At 35.9% G+C, this 23,651-nt stretch overlaps 1 protein-coding gene across 3 annotated transcripts in view; it reads right to left on the reverse strand.

Annotated features, from left to right (window-relative positions):
• Nucleotides 1-23,651, reverse strand: part of DPY19L1 (dpy-19 like C-mannosyltransferase 1) — a 98,101-nt gene that overhangs the window by 35,978 nt on the left and 38,472 nt on the right. For all 3 annotated transcript variants that reach the window (XM_082631681.1, XM_082631682.1, XM_082631680.1), the window contains exons 7-10: nucleotides 23,017-23,074; nucleotides 13,259-13,350; nucleotides 9,714-9,813; nucleotides 7,172-7,249 (exon numbers count right to left, since the gene is read on the reverse strand). In XM_082631681.1, the coding sequence (XP_082487807.1) occupies nucleotides 7,172-7,249; nucleotides 9,714-9,813; nucleotides 13,259-13,350; nucleotides 23,017-23,074 (328 nt within the window). The remainder of the gene's footprint in view (nucleotides 1-7,171; nucleotides 7,250-9,713; nucleotides 9,814-13,258; nucleotides 13,351-23,016; nucleotides 23,075-23,651) is intronic.

Here is a 23,651-nt window from a genome sequence, read left to right on the forward strand (position 1 = left end):
TTGAAACTCTTATTTTTTAGTCAATTTTATTAGTTAATATTTATGCAACAATGTTAAGAGTGGCAGTAGGCATATTTGTCAAGTTTCTGGCATTAATGGGAAGAGTTCTACTGATTCATCATTTTGTGTGATACTAGCTTTTGGTTTAAAGTATATGTATGTATTAAAAGTTCAGTGAAATATCCACCTATTTTCATTTAAGATCTTAAAAATCAGAAACAGATGTTGACCTTTATCAAATGCCATTACAATATCAAAGGAAATGATCACATTGTTGATCTTTTTAAAATCTATTAATGAGATAAATTATGTTAACATAATTTCTAATAATAAGCCAATCCTGCATTCTTGGAATAAATTTACTGTCATGTTATTTTTTTCTTATATGCTTACTAACTGTTAACTGCCCGGGTCCTTGGACCCTTTAACCAATAGAAATTGATAAGAGGCCAGATGAGAATTTCAGGCAATGCTTAATCAGGGCTCATGTTGCAGCACAAGGGAGCGAAAGTGAGAAAAAGCTACCCTTGCCCACTCCCGGAGAAGAGCTGCTTGGATCCTTACATGGGGTAACAATGGGGGTGGACCATGGGCTGGGCAGGAGGCCTAACTTAGGTGGTCTGCCCATGCCCTTGGAGGTGCTATGTGCAGGAATCATGTGCAGTACCCTGCTTTTTGCTCCCAGCACCTCAGAAACTTGTAGTTTATTTCTGGCCTTTTTGTATCCTGTTGCTCATAATTGCTCCAACTGTGCATGGTGTAGTTATTTTAGTCACTTATAGTTTCTTTGTATCTTATTGCTCAATGGAGACTTTCGTCCAGGTGCAAGCACTCCAGTAGAAGATACCAGGTGCCAGCCTATGTCCAGGTGCAAGCACTCCAGTAGAAGATAGCAGGTGCCAGCCTATCTCAAATGGGTAAGGAACCAAATTCTCAAAATTTTATAACAATAGCCTTTTTCCTTAAGTGCCACAATTTAAAACCAACTTTAAAATTTTCCCAATCAATTTTGGCAGAAACTAGCAAAATATCATCACTTTGAATAAATAGATTCATGACCAAGAATCAGGCAAAGCACTGTTAAGGGTATTCAAGAGAAATATAAGGTAGTATTAAGAAAGGATGTGTCAAGGGTCTGGAGAGATACTTGGGGTCCATTTCCCCAGCTTTTTTTTTTCTACTGTTCAAGGTTTATTTATTGTTTTAGTTGGTATAACACTTAGATAGTTGGCTGCATTATTTATGTCGATTTTTCTTTTTTACATTACATGGCAATGTACACTATTCTGATACATATGGTACATAAAATAAGATTCTTTAGAACAGTTACACACAAGACATGCAATACTGGATTTATAATCAATCCCAGGATGTGATTAATTGGAGAAAAAAAAAAGTTGGACTTGGCATCTTGGCTAAAGGAACCAGCAGTTATATAACACAGAGTTAAATACACATCTGGTTTGAAGGGCAACTGCAGCATCTGCAACATTGTCAGTGGTACCTCTTGAGGAAGTAGAACTATTTTACACGAACCAATTTAGGACCACACAAGATAAGTGCCATGCAGCATCAGGATAGAGCTGCAGGGTTTTATGAACCATTCCTATTGATAATGTTAGGAAACTGATGTTCTTCCTAGGCTGTCTTAACATTACTGCTTTAGTCACAGATCAGATATAAAGGACAATATGCACAACCTCCATTCCCAACTCTGGTAACTTCTCTGCTCGAACCCTCTAAGGGCTTTGATTCTCACTTCAAGGAAAAACCAAAGACCTTTCAAAGACTTACACGACCCTATAGAGTCTGCCCACTAACCTCTGGGACCTCATTTCTAATGACCCTTTCCCTTCTCACTCAATCCAGCCACACTTTGCAGATTCTAGAACACCTCAGAGCACTTATGCTTGCTGCTTCTTTTAACCTAATGGATGCTCCCTTATCTAACCCCATGTAACCTTCTCAGTGAGGCCTTCTTTTCCCACTCCTTTAAATTACCACCTCCCCTACCTACTCAGTAAATCCCACTCTCCTTGCCTGCTCACTCTCCTTGTCTGCTTTGTTTTCCATAATATTGTTTACTCCCATTTAACATACTGTTTATATATCTGATTTATTTCTGTCTACGTACACTAGAATATAAGCTCCACGAGGGAAGAGATTTTTTAAATTGTTTTTACCACTGTTGTATGCTAAGGGACTAGGAAATGTTTGACAAACAACTGGTGCTCAAAAACATCAGTTAATTTAAATGTGAAGAATAAAATTTGAGGAGTACTATACTGAGAAAATTGAGAACTTAGAAGGTACATAATGAAAGAGAGATATTACAAGTTATTTTAGTATCTATATCTTTTTTGAATATCTATATTTTAGCAGATTAAAAAAAATAAGAACACACTGTGAACAACTTCATGTCAGTTAATTTTAAAACTGAGAAAATGGGAAAATCCCTAACAACATAAAAGTGCTAAAAAATGACTCAAGAAAAAATCTAAATTGTCCTATTATCATTAAACAACTTAGATCACTAATTTAAAATCTGTCCACAAAAAAAAAAATAACAGGTCCATATAGTTTAACAGGCAAGCTCTGCCAAACTTTCAGGGAATATTCCTTCCAATCTTACAAAAAATCTACCACAGACAGAGAAAGTAGAAACACAATTAATTCTATGGGGCTAGAATAAATCTGGTATCAAAATCAGGCAAGTGTAGCTGGAGGATTCTGGGGAAATGGCAGTATAGGGAGCACTAGGAATCTGTCTCCCCACCTAGACAACAAATGCAACTTGGCAAACTATCTGATGGAAGTATTTTGGAACTCGGGCATCTATCAAAACTTGCAACTTCCAGGAGAACCCCTAGATGGGAAATTGTAGTCAATTTCAGTAAATTTTAGCTGTTAGCTCACCAGCAGCTACCCATCCCTCATAAACCAGCCCTAATGCAAACAGTCCTGCATGAGTTTAAAAACAGACAATGAAAGCAAAATCACAGCAAGTGGAGCCAACCTAAAAAGCTTCTGCGCAGCTAAAGAAACAATCAATGATAAGAAGAAGCAACCTACAGAATGGGAGAAAATATTTGCAAACTATATACCAGCTACAGTTAATATCCAACACATACAAGGAACTCTTACAACTCAGTGGCAAAAAACCCAAAAATAATCTGATTAAAAAATGGGCAGAAGACCTGAATTGATGGTTTTTCCAAGGAAGACATACAAATGACCAACAGGTACATGAAAAGGTGCTCGATATCACTAATTATTAGTAAATGCAAATCAAAACCACAATGAGACATCACCTCACACCAGTTAGAAAGACCTTTATCAAAAAGCCAAGAGATAAGTATTAGTGAGGATGTGGAGAAAAGGGAACCCTTTTTCCCACTGTTGGTGGGAATGTAAATTGGTACACTATGAAAACAGTATGGAAGCTCCTTGAGAAATCTGCAGGGCAGAAATAGAGACACAGATGTAGAGAACAAACATATGGACACCAAGGGGGAAAGCCGTGGGTGGGGGGGTGGATGAATTGGGAGATTGGGATTGACATGTATACACTGATGTGTATAAAATGGATGACTAATAAGAACCTGCTGTATAAAAAAATAAATAAAATTCAAAAGAAATTAAAAATAGAAATACCATATGATCCAGCAAATCCACCTCTGGGTATATACCCAAAAGAAACAAAAACAGGATATCAAAGATATGTCTGCACTCCCATGTTCATTGCAGCATTAGTCACAACAGCCAAGACATGGAAACAGGCTAAGTTTCTATCCATGGATGAATGGATATTGAAAATGTGGTATATATACACAATAAAACAGTATTCAACTATAAAAAAGAAGGAAGCCCCTGCCATTTGCATCAACATGGATGGATCTTGAGAACATTATGCCAGGCGAAGTAACCTATTCTGGAAAAGACAAATAATGCATGATTCCACTTATATGAGGTACTTAGAGTAGTTAAAAGCATAGACAGAGGAAGCAGAATGAGGGTTTCCAGGGCTTGGGGGGAGGAAGGAGAATAGGGAGTTATAACTCTATAGGGTATAGATTTTCATATTTGCAAGATGAAAAGACTTGTGGAGATAGACGGTGGTGATGTTTGCACAGCAATAAGAATGTACTTAACATCATTGATATGTAAATTTAAAATGCTTAAGACAGTAAATTTTATGTGTATTTTATCACAATAAAAAAATGGAAAAAATTTTTAGAAACAATTCCATATTTTTTTCCTTTTTAACTATAGGGATTTAGGAGATTATAAAGCAACTATGGATAATAAGTAACTAGTTCCATAGTCAGTAAGTGACATCATAAAGCGTATATCATTTACCCAGGATAGGTTCTACTACAAACTAAACCTGTGTAATGTTAGTACTTTTATAACTATAACTTTGAGTCAAAGTTCTCATTGATAGTTGCCTATGTGACTGTGTGATTGACAGACTCTAAATGCTTAACAATTACTTGAATTTTTATTGTTATGTAAAAAAAACATATTAAACAGTTTGGGGAAAAAAACTCAAGTCTAAAAAAGGATAAGTACTGTCCAATACCATTCATGAGCAGAGATTTAAAACACTAACAAAATAATAGCAAATGAATCCAGCAATATAATTAGTATAAAAATTGTTTAGTCCAGAAAAGCATGGTTTCTTAATGTAAAAAATCAATTAATGTAATTCACCACAGTAACATATTAAAGAGGGAAAAATACAGAGGATCATCTAGACAGATGCAAAAAAGCATTTGATGAAGCTGAGCCTTTATTAATTTCTTTGAAAAAGTGTTCAAAGCATAATGAGGACATGTTAAAAGAACAAAGAAGCCAGCAGGAAGTAGCCAGCCAAATCGGGAACAATTCAAGCATCAAAGCAAATAATGAAAATAGTGGATTACATTGCAGTGAATAAAACAGATGCCATTTTTTCCTTGGACATAAGAGAAAAATTGATGAAAAATCTGAATAGGAGTGACACAAAAAAGGAAACACAAAGGGCCCATAAACATACGAAAAGATGTTCAACTTTATTGAAAACCAGAGAAAATGTAAATTAAGGCCATAAGATACCATTTTATACTCTCCAAATTGACAAAATAAAAAAAGATATAGGATAACAAGAAGTGTTACACGTTACTGTTCAAAGTAGTCTAATCATTTTTGAAAAACAATGCAACATTAAATTGTGAAGTTGAACATGTATTTAATTTACCACCTAAAAATTCTACTACTATGTAAATACCCTAGAGAAACTCAATATATATTCCCCAGGAGGTATGTGTAAGAATGTACACCATTATACGTAAAAGGAAAACACCTAAATGTCTTTCAACAAGAATATGGATAAATATATCATGCTTTATTTATACAATGCAAAACATAAAGCAAAGAAAATGTCTGAACTCCAGCAACATACAAATTTCAAAAATCTGAGTGAAAACTTATGTCTCACAAAAAGGATACCATTTTATAAACCTTAAAAACAATACTAATATTTAATAATAAAAATATATTATTTAGGAATAAGTAGATGGTAAAGTCATAAAGGAAAGCAAGTTAATTATAATTTTAAAAGTCAGGATAGTGGTTATCTCCAAGAGAAGTGAGGGGATGTGTTCAGGACACACAAGGGCTTCAAAGTAATGATGGTTCCATTTTTCAATTGGAGGGTAGGCTCATGGTTGTTCATTTTAGAACTCTGTTCATAACTTCTCTATATGTTATAAATGTCCTATTTATATGTATCAATTATTAGAGAATAAAAAAATATATGGCTGTAGTATAAACCCTGACAGTTGGGGATTTTTTCTTCTTTGTAATACAAGTGTCTGACTTAAAGCTTTTATTGCGATCCACTCCAAACATGGATATCTCTTGAATAAACATATTACCAGCCACATGACTAGATAAAGGGTCAGGCCACCTGCCCCCACTGAGGTTCCTTTGTTTTAGAGATCTTGGTTAATTTCAACAACTGACCTTTGGGACAGTTTTTTCTCTTCCTGTGATTTAAATTCCCACTCGTATGTTTTAAATTCACACACACACACAAAATGAGCCCTCAAAATCCTAGGCCCCCATCCTGGACCCCCATAAAGGCAGAACTCCAGGGCATGCTTGTTCCCTAACTCTCCCATGCCTCCCCCTACACCCCACGACCTAACTGTGTGGTCCCAGGTGTGCTGTGTAATTTCCAGGTCCTGTAAGTAATAAACCTTAGTTTTATTCAAAGTTTCCTGACAGTTATTGCTGAAGGGCATCTTGCAATCATAAGAACCACAAGTGCCTGTCCAACCACAACATTGTTATTGATAGGCTGAGACCAGCACAAAACAACAGCATGCTGTAATTACATTAAAATTATAGGAAAAAGAAAATATCAAAATTGTAAGAACTAATGACAGAGAAGACAAATGTTTTTAAAAATCAATATTCATCAAAATCAACCATCCAGCCTTAAGACCTTTGCCCTGGCTATTTCATCAAGCTAGAATATTCTTCTCCATGACATCTACTTAGCTGACTCCCTCTCCTCCTTCCAATCTTTGCTCCACTACCCCCTTCTCAATAAGACCTCCTCTGACCTCCTCATGTGACACCTCAATCTCCCATCCCTTGACACTTGGCCAGCCTGACCTCCTTGGGGTACCATGACTTGTCCTTTTCCATAGCCCTTACCACCTTCTAACATACTATATAATTTACCCATTTACTATGTTTATTATTTATCCTCTGTCTTCTTCCTCCACTCTTTTAGGATATAATCCACATATATGCTGGGATCGTTGCAGTTTTATTCACTGATATGTCCCACATGCCTGGATAGTTTGTGCTCAACAAATGAATATTCCACTTCATTTTAACAGAAGGCTCCTGGATAATATACCATTCCATGTTTCTCTTTCACGAATTACCTCTTTTACTGATAATGTGTAAGCTGGGCACAAACTCAAATCAGATAATTAAATTTTATGGGCGGCCTATTTAAAACAAGGTCTGTTAATTATACCACAGTTTTTGAATAATACTTGTTTTAGTTATGGAATTATGTCAAAACTAGTTGCAACCATGAATAAATAAAATACTAATCAGGAGTTTGTTTTAAGGTCAAGGTAAATGGGAAAAAAAATTTAAAAACCATTACCATGTGCATATAAATGATCTTCTGTAACTTGCATATATCAATGTATCCCACAACATATACTGCAAATAATGATGCAATCTGAAATTTAAAAAGAAGTTATATTAAAAATTAAAATTATATATATAATGAATAGATTAAAAAATTAAGAAAAGATTATCTTTATTTTGCCTCAAATTTATATTTGTATTGAAAGTAAGTTCTTTAGTTTCCCTCTTACCTGCTAATTTATTATTTATTATGGTCAATATATTAATATAGCACATATCAGTTGATTTTTCTCTTCCGTTCACATCTCTCTCAATTAACCATGTAAATTATCTACTTTATGGATTATCCAAACAATACTCCTTTTAATGTCAGAGTGACTCTACTGCCAACATGTACAATTACAAAGTGCCTTGCTCAATCAAAAAGTATAAAAATTTAATTATAACATGTGACAATACATAATTGGGGAAGGTACATTAAACTAAAAAATAATTATATAATGTGTGTGTGTGTGTAAAAATACACTGAGTTCTGCTTGTTAGTCAGTCTTTACGAGTATCTCCATTAGTGTTTTCTTTCATTTATACAAATATTCAAGTGTTGGGCATAATCAAATTTATCAAATTTCAAGCTAGAAGTACTTTCACTACAAAGGTATTTTTAACTTTTTTAACAGTTTTGAAGAAAACTGTGTATGTATTTACCAAGAATTCTAAGAGTACTGGAGTTATTTATATGCATTAATTGATTATATGAATTAATTGATTAAATAATTTACCTCAGTAAAGTATAGAGAGGTATTATGTCAAACAATGACTCTCTACGTTTCTTCATGGAAAAAGCAATTCAAATTAAATTCCACGCTTCTCCTACTACACAAATATGGTTTAAACAAATGGCAAAACAGCTGAAACTTAAACAGGTAACTTAAGTTCCATTCATCAAGTTTTTTGTCTCCGGTAATCTACAACAAATTTTCCTAGTAGTAAGAAAAACAAGGTCTCCCTTGACCCAGATTTCCCCATGGGGAACATGGCACTGCTGAAGGGTGACAGATATGACACAATAACTGTGGAGAAGTGTGTTGTTATCCAATGTAAGCCCGACAGAGGAGCACAGTGCTGCCTACCCTCACTCCATGCACCTCCCCCCAGTTCCTCCCCCTCCCCCACCAAAAAAACAAAAACAAAAACAAAAAGCAGGCCATCTCCAGTAAGTGAAAGGATAGGACCTCTCCCTTTCCACTCCAGGGGCTAAGCAATACACCGCAGGCCTACAGGGTAGAATCTTAAGGAGCGACCCTCAGGGACATTTTAAACCAGAAACATTTAAAATGTCCTCAAACTAAAGAAGACAAAGGAGTCTAAAAGATAAGATCAAAGAAAGAATGAAGTACAAATAGAGCCTCTTAAAAAAAAAATGATAGAAGCAGCTAACTTGATGTCTTAAGTAGCAGGTAATGTGTTAAGACTCTTACATACATGACCCCATCTGATCCTAAACACAACCCAATACAGTAGGGTCTCTCATTTTCTCCACTTCATAAATGAGAAAACTGAAACTAAGAAAAGTTATGCAGTTTGTCCAACTCAAGCAGCCAGTGAATAGAGTTAGGACACAAATCCAGGTCTGACTTCATTTCTCAAGCAAGACATCTCAAAGAACGTTAAAAAGCAACTCTTATACTGCTTTATATGAACATGAATATGGCCAGTATAAGAAAGAAGTAGAGGGCCTCCCTCGTGGCGCAGTGGTTGAGAGTCCGCCTGCCGATGCAGGGGATACGGGTTCGTGCCCCGGTCTGGGAGGATCCCATGTGCCGCGGAGCGGCTGGGCCCGTGAGCCATGGCCGCTGGGCCTGCGCATCCGGAGCCTGTGCTCCGCAACGGGAGAGGCCACAACAGTGAGAGGCCCGCATACCGCAAAAAAAAAAAGAAAAAAAAAAAAAAAAAAAAAAAAAAAAGAAAGAAGTAGAAACAGTGGTGGCAGGGAGAAATGAGCACACATTTTACTCCCTCTCTCAACAAGCGACCTTTACCTTGCTTTATAGACCTCTATTTGAAGGGAAAGAGACAGACAAGAGTACGTGGAAAGATGATAAATATATTACAGGCTGGTAAGGGAGTTATATAAAACATAAATTGTTTAGCTATTTTTCCTTTGTTATCCTATGTGTATTTATCCTATGTGTAAGAAAGTCCACTATTATTCACAAAAACATTTTACTTAAGATAAATACTACAGTCTCCTTAAGAGAAATACTTAATGTTATAACACTAGTTCTCTTTTAAGCAAACTAATATTGAAGAAAAAAGATAAGCATTCTTATAAACTTGAGTTCAATAAATGCATTCTACTATTAAGTAAATAATTAACACCCATTAATAAATAAATCATATATTTCCCTATCCTGAAATTTCTTTCAAAATATGGACTAAAAAAACTTTTTAGGACTTAGAATCATGTAACATCTCAGTTCTATAATTTTAGACAAATGAGTTCTCATAATCAAGCTCACTAAGCTTAATTCATTTTAAAAATATAAGCACCTTACCTGAGTAAGAAGTACAAACTGAGCAAACTGCCATGGAAGCATAAAAAATACATTGGAAATGCAGAGTGCAATCAGGCTTCCTCTATAAAGTTTTGTAGCCCTTAAAAAGATAAAATAAGTAAGTTTAACCAGAAAATATTCTAGCATGGCTCCAAACCACTGCAAATTAGAATCTCTAAACATGAGCTGGTTAGAACATAAACCAGATATAAAATGAACCAATGGATTAGAAATTATACCTCCTGACACTCAATTACAACAATTTCCTAGGAAAAGTAAATCCCCAATATAACTGTAAAAAACAAAGCTTTCCAAGGAGAGAGACAGCACCTAGGTCAGTGTATCCACTGAGATTTTTCAAACTATATTTTGGTGAATTCATAACCAAACATATTTAAAGCTGCATTCAATAGATTCATTTGGAGAGACAAACGATGTCTATGAAAAAAATCACAGAAGTAGCAGATTCTAAGTGCTAAGTATTCTGCAGACAAGCAAGCAAGTATTCAGGATACAGGCTGAGCAGCTGAGGGAGGTTTTGTGGAGGATATGGGATAAAAGTTGGGTCCTGCACAGGTAGGACACAGAAAAGAGTCAATGGCAGAGGCCCTCTGGAGTCACATCCAGAGGCTTTGCTTTGGTCCTGACTTGTATGCAAGGGATTTTTAGGAGGGTGAGGTGCTTTTATCTCTCATGCTAGTTTTAAGAAGTACTTTTCTCTTAAGTCAGTGAGCCAGTGTGAAGCCCACAACATGCCTAACATCTTCACTGTGGCTGGTATTAGGTGATTTATACAAAACTGAATTTCTAAAAATACTTAAAATTCAAAATTGGACAAAACCAATGTGTTAGGATAAAATATCTTTCTAACCTTATTTGTAAACGATGTTTAGCATTAGGAAAAGTCTATTCTAGCTTTATAACAGTATCCTTAGTACCTGCAGCCCACATGAACATTGCTCAGCTTCTTCCTGGCTCACTCAAGGCATTCACCTCTCCACCGCCCCACATCATGAGATGTCAACTCTAGGTGGAAACCGAGAACTAGAGGAAATGGCTGCTCTGCCAAAGAGAGAAAATTCAGTAATAAAGATGAAATATCAGAAGACTTAAATGACCACTAGAAATGAGACTGTCATCCTTCAGAAGAAAGGTAAGAAGTTTACCACAACTCTAGGAAAGGAGGATGTGCTTTTCCCCAGCAAAAAGGACTGCAGTTGCCAAGAAAGCAGAAGGAAGAGGTCAACTAGAGAAAAACAAGGAGAATGATAAAAGCCCTTGAAGGAAGGAAATTCCCTTACCTAACACTTTTTTATAAAAACCAAAAGTAAAGACAAGAATGAGGAGGTGGATGAGGCTGAAATGACAATGATTAGGAGGTTAAAGAAAACATAAAGAGCTTACCACAAAAGCACCTGACAAACAAGACAAAAGAACCTAACAGAAAGCAGTCCCTGAAGCCAAGAAACAGGAGTTGGAGTAGCTCCACTGTGGTCAGTAGAATAATAGCCTCCAAAGAGGCCCACTACATGGCAAAGGGGAATTAAGGTTACCAATCAGCTGACCTTCAAATAGGGAGATTATCCTGGATTATCCAGGGGGGCCCAATGTAATCACAAGGGTCCTTAAAGTCAAAGAAGAAGGTTGGAGTAAAATGACTGCTAAGAACTCAATCCACCATTGCTAGCTTTGAAGATAGAGGGGGCCACAGGTCAAGGAATGCAAGCAGTCCTCTAGAAACTAAAAAAGGCAAGAAAACTGGTTCTTCCTTAGACTCTCCAGAAGAAGTGCAGCCCTGCCGACACCCCTATCTTAGGATTTCTGTGTTACAGAACTGTAAGATGTAACATGATCAATCTGTTTGTGGTGATTTGTTACAGCAGCAATAGCAAAGTAGCAGAACCTTCTACAGTACACCCCTTGGGATGGATTAAAGGAAGCAACACTTAGCAGGTGGAGCAGCACCGTACACAGCTGCTCAGATCACAGCACATCAGCAAGGGAATATGAGAAGAATCAAAAGTTTGCCATCACTGGATTTAAGACAGAAGCAGAGGTAGAAGAAAAGCAGAAAGTAGAGACTGATGGGCAGTCCACTGTATTGGAGAAAATACTGTATTGGAGAATACAGTATTGTATTGTATTGGAGAAAAAAGCCAAGATCAAGAACGCAGATGTGGAAACACAGCATGTGCAGTGATGAATCAGACACTCATACGGCACAACACTTCCTCCTGAAGTATTTGAGAAGGAAACCTCTATCAAAGTGCCCCAGAACTAAAGGTTATGAATTCAGAGTTCATCTGATGTGAAGATGTTAAAGAAGTTCTAATTTTCATAATAAAAGAGGAACTTAAGGGACAGCAATCAGGCTGGAGTTGCAGAGACTTTAAAAGCTAATACAAAAGCTGCCACCCATCCCACATTCTGTGAAAGGCTGGTCTAAAAACCCTACATAAGGGACAAAGCCATGTAATGGCTCTGTTCCTGTTGAGATCATCACGGGAAATAGATCATTCAAAGGGTTTGATGTAACAGACTTCAACCAGTTCTCCTGAACTCTGCAGATCACTGAAAGGAGTTCTCAGTCTGGGTCATCTTCAGATTTTCATCATGCTTTGTTCTGTTCTTTCATAGACCCCGTTTTGTTTTACCTTCACCGTCTGAAACAAGGTAGCATCAATCTAAATTCAATATCTGTCAATAACGAGGAGAGGGAAATGTTCTCGGTCCAACTCTCTCCACTCTTGTAGTGAGAAACATGGGAGGGCTCAATCCAATCCTGAGTTTCTAGCAGGAATTATCCTAGCATATCTTTGTCTACTCATGTGGTTTCTTTCTACCCCTACTATCCCAATTCTCAGGGATGCTAAACAAACACAGAAAGAAGAACTACATGTATGAATGTACCTGACCACACCTATTCTATGAACCGTTCTTTGCTTTCAAGGGCAATAGCTTACGGAATACACTCTACTGCCACCAGCTTTCCCTCTTCTTTCTATTTTTGGGAGGCTGCTGTGGTGGCAGAAAATGGCTTGGGAAAGTAGAGATGGCAGAAGAAGTGGAAGCAGATTTGCTGCTCCTCGAGCAGTACCCATGGACCACTAATTAAAGGAAAGAAGACTAAAAGGCAGATCAAGAAAATGTTTTGGGTAGTAAATATTTTGAAGTTATACTCATTTTTTTTTTGCGGTACACGGGCCTCTCACTGTTGTGGCCTCTCCCGTTGTGGAGCACAGGCTCCGGACACGCAGGCTCAGCGGCCATGGCTCACGGGCCCAGCCGCTCCACGGCATGTGGGATCTTCCTGGACCGGGGCACGAACCCATGTCCCCTGCATCGGCAGGCGGACTCTCAACCGCTGCGCCATCTGGGAAGCCCCTGAAGTTATACTCTTAAAACCCCTTTATGAATTCAACCTAGCAACTGCATCAACTTAATTATTTTATTACTTTTTATACTAGAAGTTTAAAAAAATTCTAGCTTAAGTTATTCAATGCAAAACAAACAAACAACAACTACTAAAGATAAGACAAAGTTACCTGAGAATATGAGTCACAAGCAGCATCTGAAGTACAAGGAATGGATACGAGAAGCTTTCGCGGAGAGGAGGTGTCCACATCACACGGGTACACTGAAAAAAAATTCATAGTGTATGGTATCTTTGCTAAAATTGTTGAGTAAGAAACACCAAGCGAAAGCTGCTATGAAGTTTTTTCTACAACTTAATGGTGTGCTGGAAAACAAGCTACTAACTTTTCTACCAACAACAAAACTGGAAGATACACATGGCATAAGATCTTGAGCAACAGGAACATCATGAATTGTCAACAACGAAGTCCTAAAAAACTTCAACTGTAGCCTAAAAGGAAAGTAGGGAAAGCACCAGCCAGAAAATGTTCTGCCAAAAGTAAAAGCACTACATTTGAATTGGTTTTGAAAATGAACTATAGTTTGTCTTCTTTCACGTGAATTTCAGCAAAACTATCCATAACCAATATTTCAAAACTCCCTGTGGTCATCACTGTTAGTATTTTTATTGACAATGCTGCTTAAAAGGAGCACTCCATTTTTGTTTTTACTTCTTCTTTGCCCAAGCCACCCTGGGCTGCAAAATATTTAAAAGCGGCACAGGGGATCAAATAAAATCACAAAAGTCCTAAAATAGTTAAGTATCAACCTTTCAGAAAAGCTTACTTTAGACTTAATTAAATAATGTAGTATCCCAGTATGAGACTCCATCATGTTTCTGCATATATACTAAATATATTAATAAGTCCACCTTTCAGTTTAAAGAAAACTGCACTGGATTAAATGTAAACAATTTGATATTACTACTACTAAGCTAGTCACACTAGAAGAAACCATTACATCTTTCACGTCAAGCAGGGCTACTTTAGAGACTATATAGTATTACAAAGACCACAGTGGAAATAAGTCCTTCCTTTATTTTAGCTCTACCTCAGACTATTAGATATTTCTTCTACTGCTATAGAAAGTTTGAGCCAATTTATTCCTCTTTTTTTACCAAAACTCACCATTCTCTATGAAATTAGCATAAATATCTATTTATAAAGAACTGTACATACAAGAGAATATGAAAAGATTGAAAAAGTCTTTTAAAATGTATATTTGTTGTTACTGAAATACAAATTAAAAAATCTGTTAGTTTATTAGATTAACTAGAGATTTCAGTATGATTGACAGTAGAGATATATGACTAAAATTTATAAGGCTACCAATCTCTATGCAAAAACCAATAAGAAAATATTTAAACTATGTAATACACAATTTGAAAACTTTCTTCATACAGACTGTTCACCCATATTTATTTTGTTACCAAATACAACTATGTTGTCATCTCTTAGAAATTCATTTCTCTTAATAGCAGGAATCACTCAGTTTGCTAAAACTCGATTACATCCTCTGTAAAGTAAGGATAAGAAGGCTCAATTATAAATTAGTAACAAAGAGCAAGGTTTTCTCCTTCTAAAAAGTTAAGAGTGAATGAATTCACATGTATGTGAAAGTGCTTCTTATTGTTTCTCCAATAACAAACACAGGGTGCTTTACTAGATCTGGTACTAACATAATTGCTGTTCCAGACGACACCATATAATATGAGAATAGTAAACAGATTTGTTTTAATCATACCTTAAGTTTCAACGAATACATATTTTTTATTTAACTATAATTTTAAATAGAAAATAAAAATCTATAGTTCTCTTTATTGGTTCAAATCTAAGAATGAAAGGAGGAAATATACACACATGAACTGATTCAAAAAGCGTTACACAAATGTATTCTATACTCTGACAAATAAGAAATTCTTTAATTGTGAAAGTAAACTCAATAAGAAAATCTTACACCGTTTTAACTGTCATCATCCACTAAATAATTTTCAGCACACATTTCATAGCATTGAATAATACTGCAACATAACACTGCCTAGATATTGATGACAACAGGCTTTTAATCTATTTTCTGCTTGGTGAAGGCTGAATTTTTAAATCATGTACTCAAGAATCAAAAATGAAGAATTTTAGCAATAAACAGCTTCATTTCTCAACCTCTACTTTCAAATAGTTTACTTATACTATTAGAGATCTAGCATAATCTAATTGATTTCTCTTCACAATTTAAAAATAGGAATAGAACTGACTAGTCACTTATAAGTTACAGTTAGTATCAAACAGATCAGGTTTAAGGCTTGTTCAAGAGTTTTAACTAGAGTTAACCTTTGTAGGATCAGTTGTAACTTGTTGGCATAATGTTTGGGTTTAAACCAAATTATCCCACCTCTGACTGCTGCACTGCTATGTTAGCTATAATACTGCTTTAAACACTATACTTACAAGCAATTCCAAAAAAGATTTCTGACCACCATGGGTTTGGCTACTCTTTTTCTGAGAATGGTGTAGGTTTAAGGATTCAACTATCCAGATGTCAACCATAATAATGCTAGGTGCAACAGCTATCGTTTGAACATCTTCTATCTGATGTTACTTAGAGCAGTCCCATTGTTTAGGTAGACCCTTAGCTTGGCTTTGTGAGGCTGATGGGACTGCACCTTGATAATAAGTCAGGTAGCTTTCTTGGAGTTTGTCTCTTTCTGTACCGTGTACTGACATGCTGCCCAAATAACCAGTCAGTTACAATTTGAATTTGTAATACAATTTTGGCTCACACGAAAATTAATGTTTCAGTGATGTATAATTGCGATTATTAAGCTTTACCATCTTAATAAAGAATTTCTACTGGTTCTATGAAAAGAAACATTTACCTTTTTTGTCTCTGAACTTCTAGGATATCACCATATCCTACCATAAAGTTTGCATAGAACTTCTGTGAAATCAGTCAGCTTTGTTGGATAAGCAATAAATTACATCTTCATGATTCTATCCTTTATAGCAATGACGCAACCTGACCATTCCTTACTTATTTAAAATATAAAAAGCTGACAAGATGTTATCAATATCAACTCTACCACCTTTACCATGTGGTTGTAAACTAAACTTCTCAAGGTTATCAACATAATCAGAATTCTGTATACAGTATGAAGGTATTTGTCAAGATACAAAGGCAGTATAAATATAAACTGAAACAAATGATTCTAACTGTATTAAATGGCAACAACAGAGAAGCAAAAATAATCTAGGTATATTTTGAGCTGTTTTATTTTTGAACTCTGTACCCCCTTAGTAGAATATAATCTTAGGGAAAAAAAGAACAGCAAAGAAATCTTAAACCTTACTTAGTAGGTTTGTTATTGGTAATCGTAGTGCATTAATTCTAAAACTATTTTGTGTATATTATAGACTAAAGCAAGTAAGTAAATACATTTAGATTGTGGGAAGGGAGGAGATACAAATATGGAGTGGGAGAAGGCAGGGTTTATACTACTAGATTACTAGATTAGAATTATTGGAGGAATCAGTATGAATTAATGATTTTTGCTAAAAGGACCTAAAAGTGATTGCATCCAAGCAGTAATAAGCACATCAAGCACCCCACTTGTGGTCTCTAGTTACCATTTTCCATTAACAGGATCCAAGATTCCTTGGAAAATAGCTGTTTCCACATTTGGGGGCAAGACAGTACGAGGTGATCTTGAAACACCTTTTTGTGCAAGAAAGTAAGTGTTGAAAGAACACTGAGGACATATCAAAAGGGAACAGTACCCCTGCCCCCCAAAAATACACACACACACACATTTGTTAGGAATTAATCTAATAAAATATTTGCAAGACATAAAACATTGCTGAAAGAAATTGAAGAAGATTGATATAAATGAAAGAATACGTATGTTTATAGATGGGAAGATCTGATATATTTAGAATGTCAGTTCTCCCTAAATTGATCTAGAGATCAAGGCAATCATAACTAAAGTCCTAGCAGGTTGTAAATCTACTGGGGGAAGGGGAATCATGGCAAGCTGATTCTAAAATTTATACGGAAATACAAAAACCTGGACTAGCTAAAGCAACACCGGAGAACAGAGTTGGAGACTTTTTACTACCAGATATCAAACTTTTAAAGCTACAATATTTAAGATAGTGTGATACTGGCTTAAAGATAAATAGAAAAATAGAACAGATTTGAGAGTCTAAAAACAAATCTACAAATCTACAGTTACTTGATTAATGACAAAAGCACCACAATTCAATGGGAAAAGAATGGTCTTTTCAACAAACAGTACTAAGTTAACTGGATATTCAGATTGGGTGAAGAACAGGGAGGAAGCAGAGAGAAGTCACAATCTCACACAGTGCTTAGCTTCCAGGAACTTGCTGAAGTCGAAGCCAGTGATGGACTGAAACTAAAAAGCTAAAACTTCACCCCCTCCAAATTCAATTGTTGGTAAGATCAAAGAGATCATGCCCTGGGCTGAGCATCTGGGAAACTGGAGACTGAGCCACAGAGCAGAAATCTCCTTAATTCATTTGAAACTGGAGGTAAACTAAAACAAATTAAAACCACAGCCCTGCCCAGCTTAGCAAGACTCATGGTGGGATCAAATTGCTCAGGCCCTTACCCTACATACCTGACACAGGAAAAGATAATCCCTCTCTGGGAAAAAAACAAGCAAAAACAATTACCTAATTCAGGCTTTATCATTCTTTTATACAAAATGTCTTGCATAAAAGAGAAATCTATGAGACATGCAAAATACAAAAATATAACCCACAATCAAAAGGTAAATACTAGTTAAATCCACAGATAACGTGAATGTTGGAATTAGCAGACAAGGACTTTAAATAACAATAATTAGGTTTAAAAATTTACAGAAAAAGATGGACAGAATGGGTAAACAGACAAGAACTTTCAACAGAGAAATGGAAGCTCAGGAAAACAATGAAATTCTAAAATTGAAATTTATAATATCTAAAATAAACAAGTCACCGGATGGGCATTAAAGCAGACTGAATATCAGAATAAAATACCAATGAACTCAGGGGTATGGCAAAATAATATATCCAAATAGAGACAAAGAGAGAAAAAATGAAAATAAAAAAGAAAAGATGAAGAGAGTATCAAAAACCTATGGGATAACGTTAAAAGTTGAACATACATGGAATTAGAATCCTCAAAGACAATGAGAGAGAATGGGGAGGACAAAATATTTGAAGAAAAGATATTTGCTAAAAGGTTTCCAAAAACTGATTTAAAAAAACCACAAAAAACCCATGGAACAAAGATGTTCAGTGAAACTTAAGCAGGATACATACAAAAAAGACCAAATTTAAGTTCATCACCATCAAACCAATAAAAATCAAATATAAAAACAAAGCTTTAAGGACTTCCCTGGTGGCGCAGTTGTTAAGAATACGCCTGCCAATGCAGGGGACACGGGTTCGATCCCTAGCCAGGGAAAATCCCACATGCCATGAAGCAACTCAGCCTGTGAGCCACAACTACTGAGCCTGCGCTGTAGAGCCCGCGAGCCACAACTACTGAAGCCCGTGCACCTGGAGCCCATGCTCCACAACAAGAGAAGCCACCGCAATGAGCAGCCCGCGCACCACAATGAAGAGTAGCCCCCTGCTCACGGCAACTAGAGAAAGAAAGCCTGCATGCAGCAATGAAGACCCAACACAGCCAAAAATATAATTAATTAATTAATTAATTTTAAAAACAACAACAAAAAAAACAAAGCTTCAAACCACCAAAGAAGATACACATTACATTCAGGACAACAATAATAAGAGTGACAGATGACTTATGAAACAATGGAAGCCAGAATACAAAAGAATGACACAAAGTGCTGAAAGATAAAGCTTTCAATCCAGAATTCTTATCCAGCAAAAATATACTTTAAAAAAATGAAGGCAAAATAAGGATGTTTTTAGAAAGGCAAAAGCTAAGAGAACTTATGGGCAGCAGATCTTCACCACAATGCTAAATAAAGTTCTTAAGACTAAAGAGAAATTATACCAGATGGAAACCCAGATCTGCAGGAAGAAATGAAGAACACCACTGAAACCCAAACTAAAACATCCAGTTATTAAAGATGACTAAGAGTTAACTAGGCACAGATTAGGAGATACAGGGGGAGGGAAGTATGCAGGGCTAGGAAACAGCATGTGCAAAGGCCCTAGGCACAGATTAGGAGATACAGGGGGAGGGAAGTATGCAGGGCTAGGAAACAGCATGTGCAAAGGCCCTGAGGAAGGAAAAGGAACAGTCATTTCTGGGAACTAGAGGAAGGAAGGATAGCAGGACTGAGGCAAAAAGAAAATGCCCTGGAGTGGTGAGATGCAGAAAGGGCCAGGTCATGAAAGATATTGCAGGCTAGTTTTCTACTACATTAGAAGCTAGTTTTCAAATCTACATCAACAGATTCATTTCCAGCTAAGACTAGCACACTCTCTGTTTTTGGACTTTTGGAGTTAATGTAAGTTTCACAAATAGGCACACCACTCAATAGCCTGAATAAATAACACATCTTGCACTTACACTATAGTCCAAATTAATGTAAAAAATATTTAAATCATGTCCCTCTTCTGCAGGTAACCCTCCATGGCCTTTCCATGTGCTCCAAATGAACTTTACAATGACTGAAAAGACTACAGAATCAGCTCCTTCCACATGCCACCTCCCGTCTTTCACTGTTGGCCTTATCCCTTCCACTCTCTGCTCTTCCACAATGGCCTCCTTGCTTCTCCCCAAATAAACCAGTACTCCCCCACCTTAAGCAGAAGATTGTCCCACCTTCACATGATTAACCACAAGGACAGGGGTCTTTGTTTTACTAACTGACACATCCCCAGCATCTACAAGTCCTGACATACAGTAGGACCTCAGTATATGTTGTTTTAATTGAGTTGAATAAACAGAAGACTCAGAATAAATATCCTGGCCAAAACCTTACCATCATTAGAAAGGAAAGCAAGGAAGGGAGGAAGGGAGGGAGGGAGGAAGGAAAAGAAATTAACAGTCAAAAATTGCAGGAAAAGGGCTTCCCTGGTGGCTCAGTGGTTGAGAGACCGCCTGCCGATGCAGGGGACATGGGTTCGTGCCCTGGTCCGGGAAGATCCCACATGCCGCGGAGCGGCTAGGCCCGTGAGCCATGGCCGCCGAGCCTGCGTGGCCTGTGAGCCATGGTCGTTGTGCCTGCGCATCCGGAGCCTGTGCTCCACAACAGAAGAGGCCACAACAGTGAGAGGCCCACGTACCACAAAAAAAAAAAAAAAAATTGCAGAAAAACATTGCATTTAGTTTTTTTTTTAATGTACCCATCTAAATGCTTTAAAAGCTAAGCAAAATTGTTAGCTTTCATCTTAGCAATAATTCTCAACAGGGACAGAATCAACATTTAATTAAAGAGCTTGATAAGTGAAAACATCTGCATAATTTTTATTATGAAATATATAACCTCAATATTATTGATCATTACTATGAGCAATTAATAGCTCCTTTATTGTGTTTTCACATTTTTCAGATTTGAAGGTTTTTAATTTCTGTTTTAAATAATTTGATTAATCATTTACACTACATAATTTGCAGTTCTTTTATTAAAGCAAATATTTTCCCTTGTAAAATCACCTGAGAAAAAAATATTTTAAAAAGTACATCTTACACTATCTCAGACTCAAGTACAGAGCAAACTAAATAATGGAAATAGAAAAAAGCAGGTAACAATTCACAACTATTTTTTGGCACATAAACCACTCACTCACATGATTTAAATAACTCTTCTAAGAAATAAGGGTACCAATTAGAAACTGGCTAGAAATTCCCGTGAAGCAAACACCGACTCTCTGGAAAAGTTCACTAAATGCATGAATAGGTACTATCAGAGTAGATGCTTCCCCCCTTATAAAAACTATGTACTTTAGGCAACATTTTTAAAAATCAGAAGAAAACAAGGGTCTGAAAATTGTACAATCTGAAAACCAAAATAAATATAAAATTATAATAAAATAGTTTTTAGTTACTTGAGGTCTCAAGATTATTTTACCCCAAACTGCAGTTTATGTTCTAAATTTTAATATGTCATGACTCAAAATGGTTACTTTTCTACTCTAAAGCTATAGTTACTGATATAAGTACAATTATCTACTTGACTAATTCAGTAAAACCACAATTCTAATTCTAATCTCATTTAGTTTACCTTTTCCTAAATGGAAAGTGTTCCTTAAGCATGTTTCAGTGTACCAAGTAGTTGAAAAGTATCAAAAAAAACACCTCTCAACCTGAAAAATGAACTGAATTGTCTGAATTTCATTGTTAAAAACTGAAAAGACTTTGTCAAGAATGATGTTCATGCTACATGAGTATCAAAATTATTAGAAAAATGTAAGATCAGGAATTAATAACCTCTAATTTACACTGAGGACATTTCTGCTTAAGAGACAGTAGTATTTAAAACTGTGCCTTGGCTTCAAAATTTTCAACAGTCCCTTTCCCCTCAGCATCTCATTGTGAACACTCAATGTTCCTTTCTTCCATTGTTAAGCAGTTATTTCCTATTTCTTAGGTCATTCTCACAGATCTGTGCTTCCAAAAGGTTTATGATCCAACGACAGCACTGAGCAGCATCCACAGTCAAAAAGAGCCAAATAATTCTTTTTTTCTTTGCTCAAAATTCAGATCAGATCAATTAATTGATGTCATATTGCAATCATTTGTCAAATGCTCTAATCCATAAAGCTTTAAATTTCTGTGATTCTAAATACTAAGCATGTGGTAGTTCAATTTCCATAAGTAATCCACTGAATAATAAAAAATTCAACCTTGAGTCTACAGTTAAGTTTTTGCATGACTACTCTTAGAGCTTTGTAACATGTGCATATTCAAATGCTGTAGACACAGTGTAGAAACACATAAAAGGAATGAGTTACTTCACACAAAGCAACCTGACCTTTCTTTTCTTTCCCTTCATACAAAACTTACCATGAAAGAAAACTGGACAGAGATATATTACTAGAAATTCATTTACAACTACAATTAATTTCGTGGAAGGATTTCACTGGCATCTTGAATTTATATTAAAATTTAATCTAAAATAAGTTATAATAATATAAACAATTACACAAACTAATAATTACTTAGCAGTAACTGTGTGTCAAACATTGTTCTAGGCACATTACCATATGAACTCATTTAATCTCCCCAATAATCCCATGAAATAGATAACATCATTATGCCCATTTACAAAGAGGAAACTAAGGTGAGATTAAATGGCTTGCCTAGGTCACTCAGTCACTAAATGGCAGAGCCAGGATTTGAACACAGGTAACCTGGATCCAGAGTCTATGCTTTTTACAATGCTGTTCTCTTTGGAAAGCCCTTGGATATGTGAAAATTTATAGATACAATAAAATATTCTGTAAAGGATACTCAAAAGTGTATCAAAGTTGAATAGAAATGCATTAAACTAGAAACATACGCTATAGCTCCTATATCAAAAAGTTACCCCGACACAGGAAGTTAATGGATACATGGCTAGCTTATTTGAGTCATAGTTAAAACACAGTGTTAAATTATATATACAATTAACACAGACCCACTATTTCTTCATGCCACTAAGAGATGTATCACATAAAAGATATAATGGTCATGAAAAGCTAACTAAAGATAAGTGCTAGTGTTTAAAAAAATGAATCAAAATAAGATCAAACATTTAAAGAATGCTACTATAGATTACATTTAAAGAAATTAAGGAAGAAATTTATATTTCTATTAGTAAAATCTCCTAAAATTTTAAAAAATACTTGACTGACTACCTAAAGAAGAAACTCCTATTTCTAGAAGTAAAATTCCCTAAAGGTTTTGAAAATATTTGTTGACTACCTACCTCTCCATGATTGAAAAAGAAGCACAACACTGTAACCAGGCCTCCTAATCGACTGCCGCTGGAAAAGAGAATAAGAAAACGTAACTTGAATAACAGAAAGCAGGTCAATCCTAATAAAACCTTGAAATAACAGAGCATGATAATCTGCCAGTACTACAAGAAGTTTTAGCCACACTAGAACTCTACTATACTTATTTACAAAACAGCTTATTTCCTCTAAGGTATCATTAGTCAAAACAAGTTTTATATTTTAAAAAATCATTTTCTATCTTCAAAATGTACAGAAAAACACAAACTGACAAGAAATAAAAAATTCTTAATAGTCATGTTACTGTGCGTCATGCAATCTGACCTTTTTTTTTCTTCTTTTTTTTTTAATCCTTTAGTACACATATTAATTTGTGTCCCTCAGCATTTCTCAAAGTATTTTTCTTGGCATATAATATATATTCAGAAAAGGGGATGGGAGCAAGTACAGAAAAGTGCTTAATGGTCATAAAGCTGGAAATCACACTGTATCCTGCTCTTGGAAATTCACAAAGCATGTTAGCACATTAAAGATTTAATTAATTCAGTATTTCCCAAAGCCAAGCTACTTTTATACATCCTTGGGAAACCTAGTTTACAGATAAAGT

Source organism: Mesoplodon mirus (genome assembly GCF_964341445.2).
Source record: "Mesoplodon mirus genome assembly, chromosome: 9".
NCBI classification, from domain to species: domain Eukaryota; kingdom Metazoa; phylum Chordata; class Mammalia; order Artiodactyla; family Ziphiidae; genus Mesoplodon; species Mesoplodon mirus.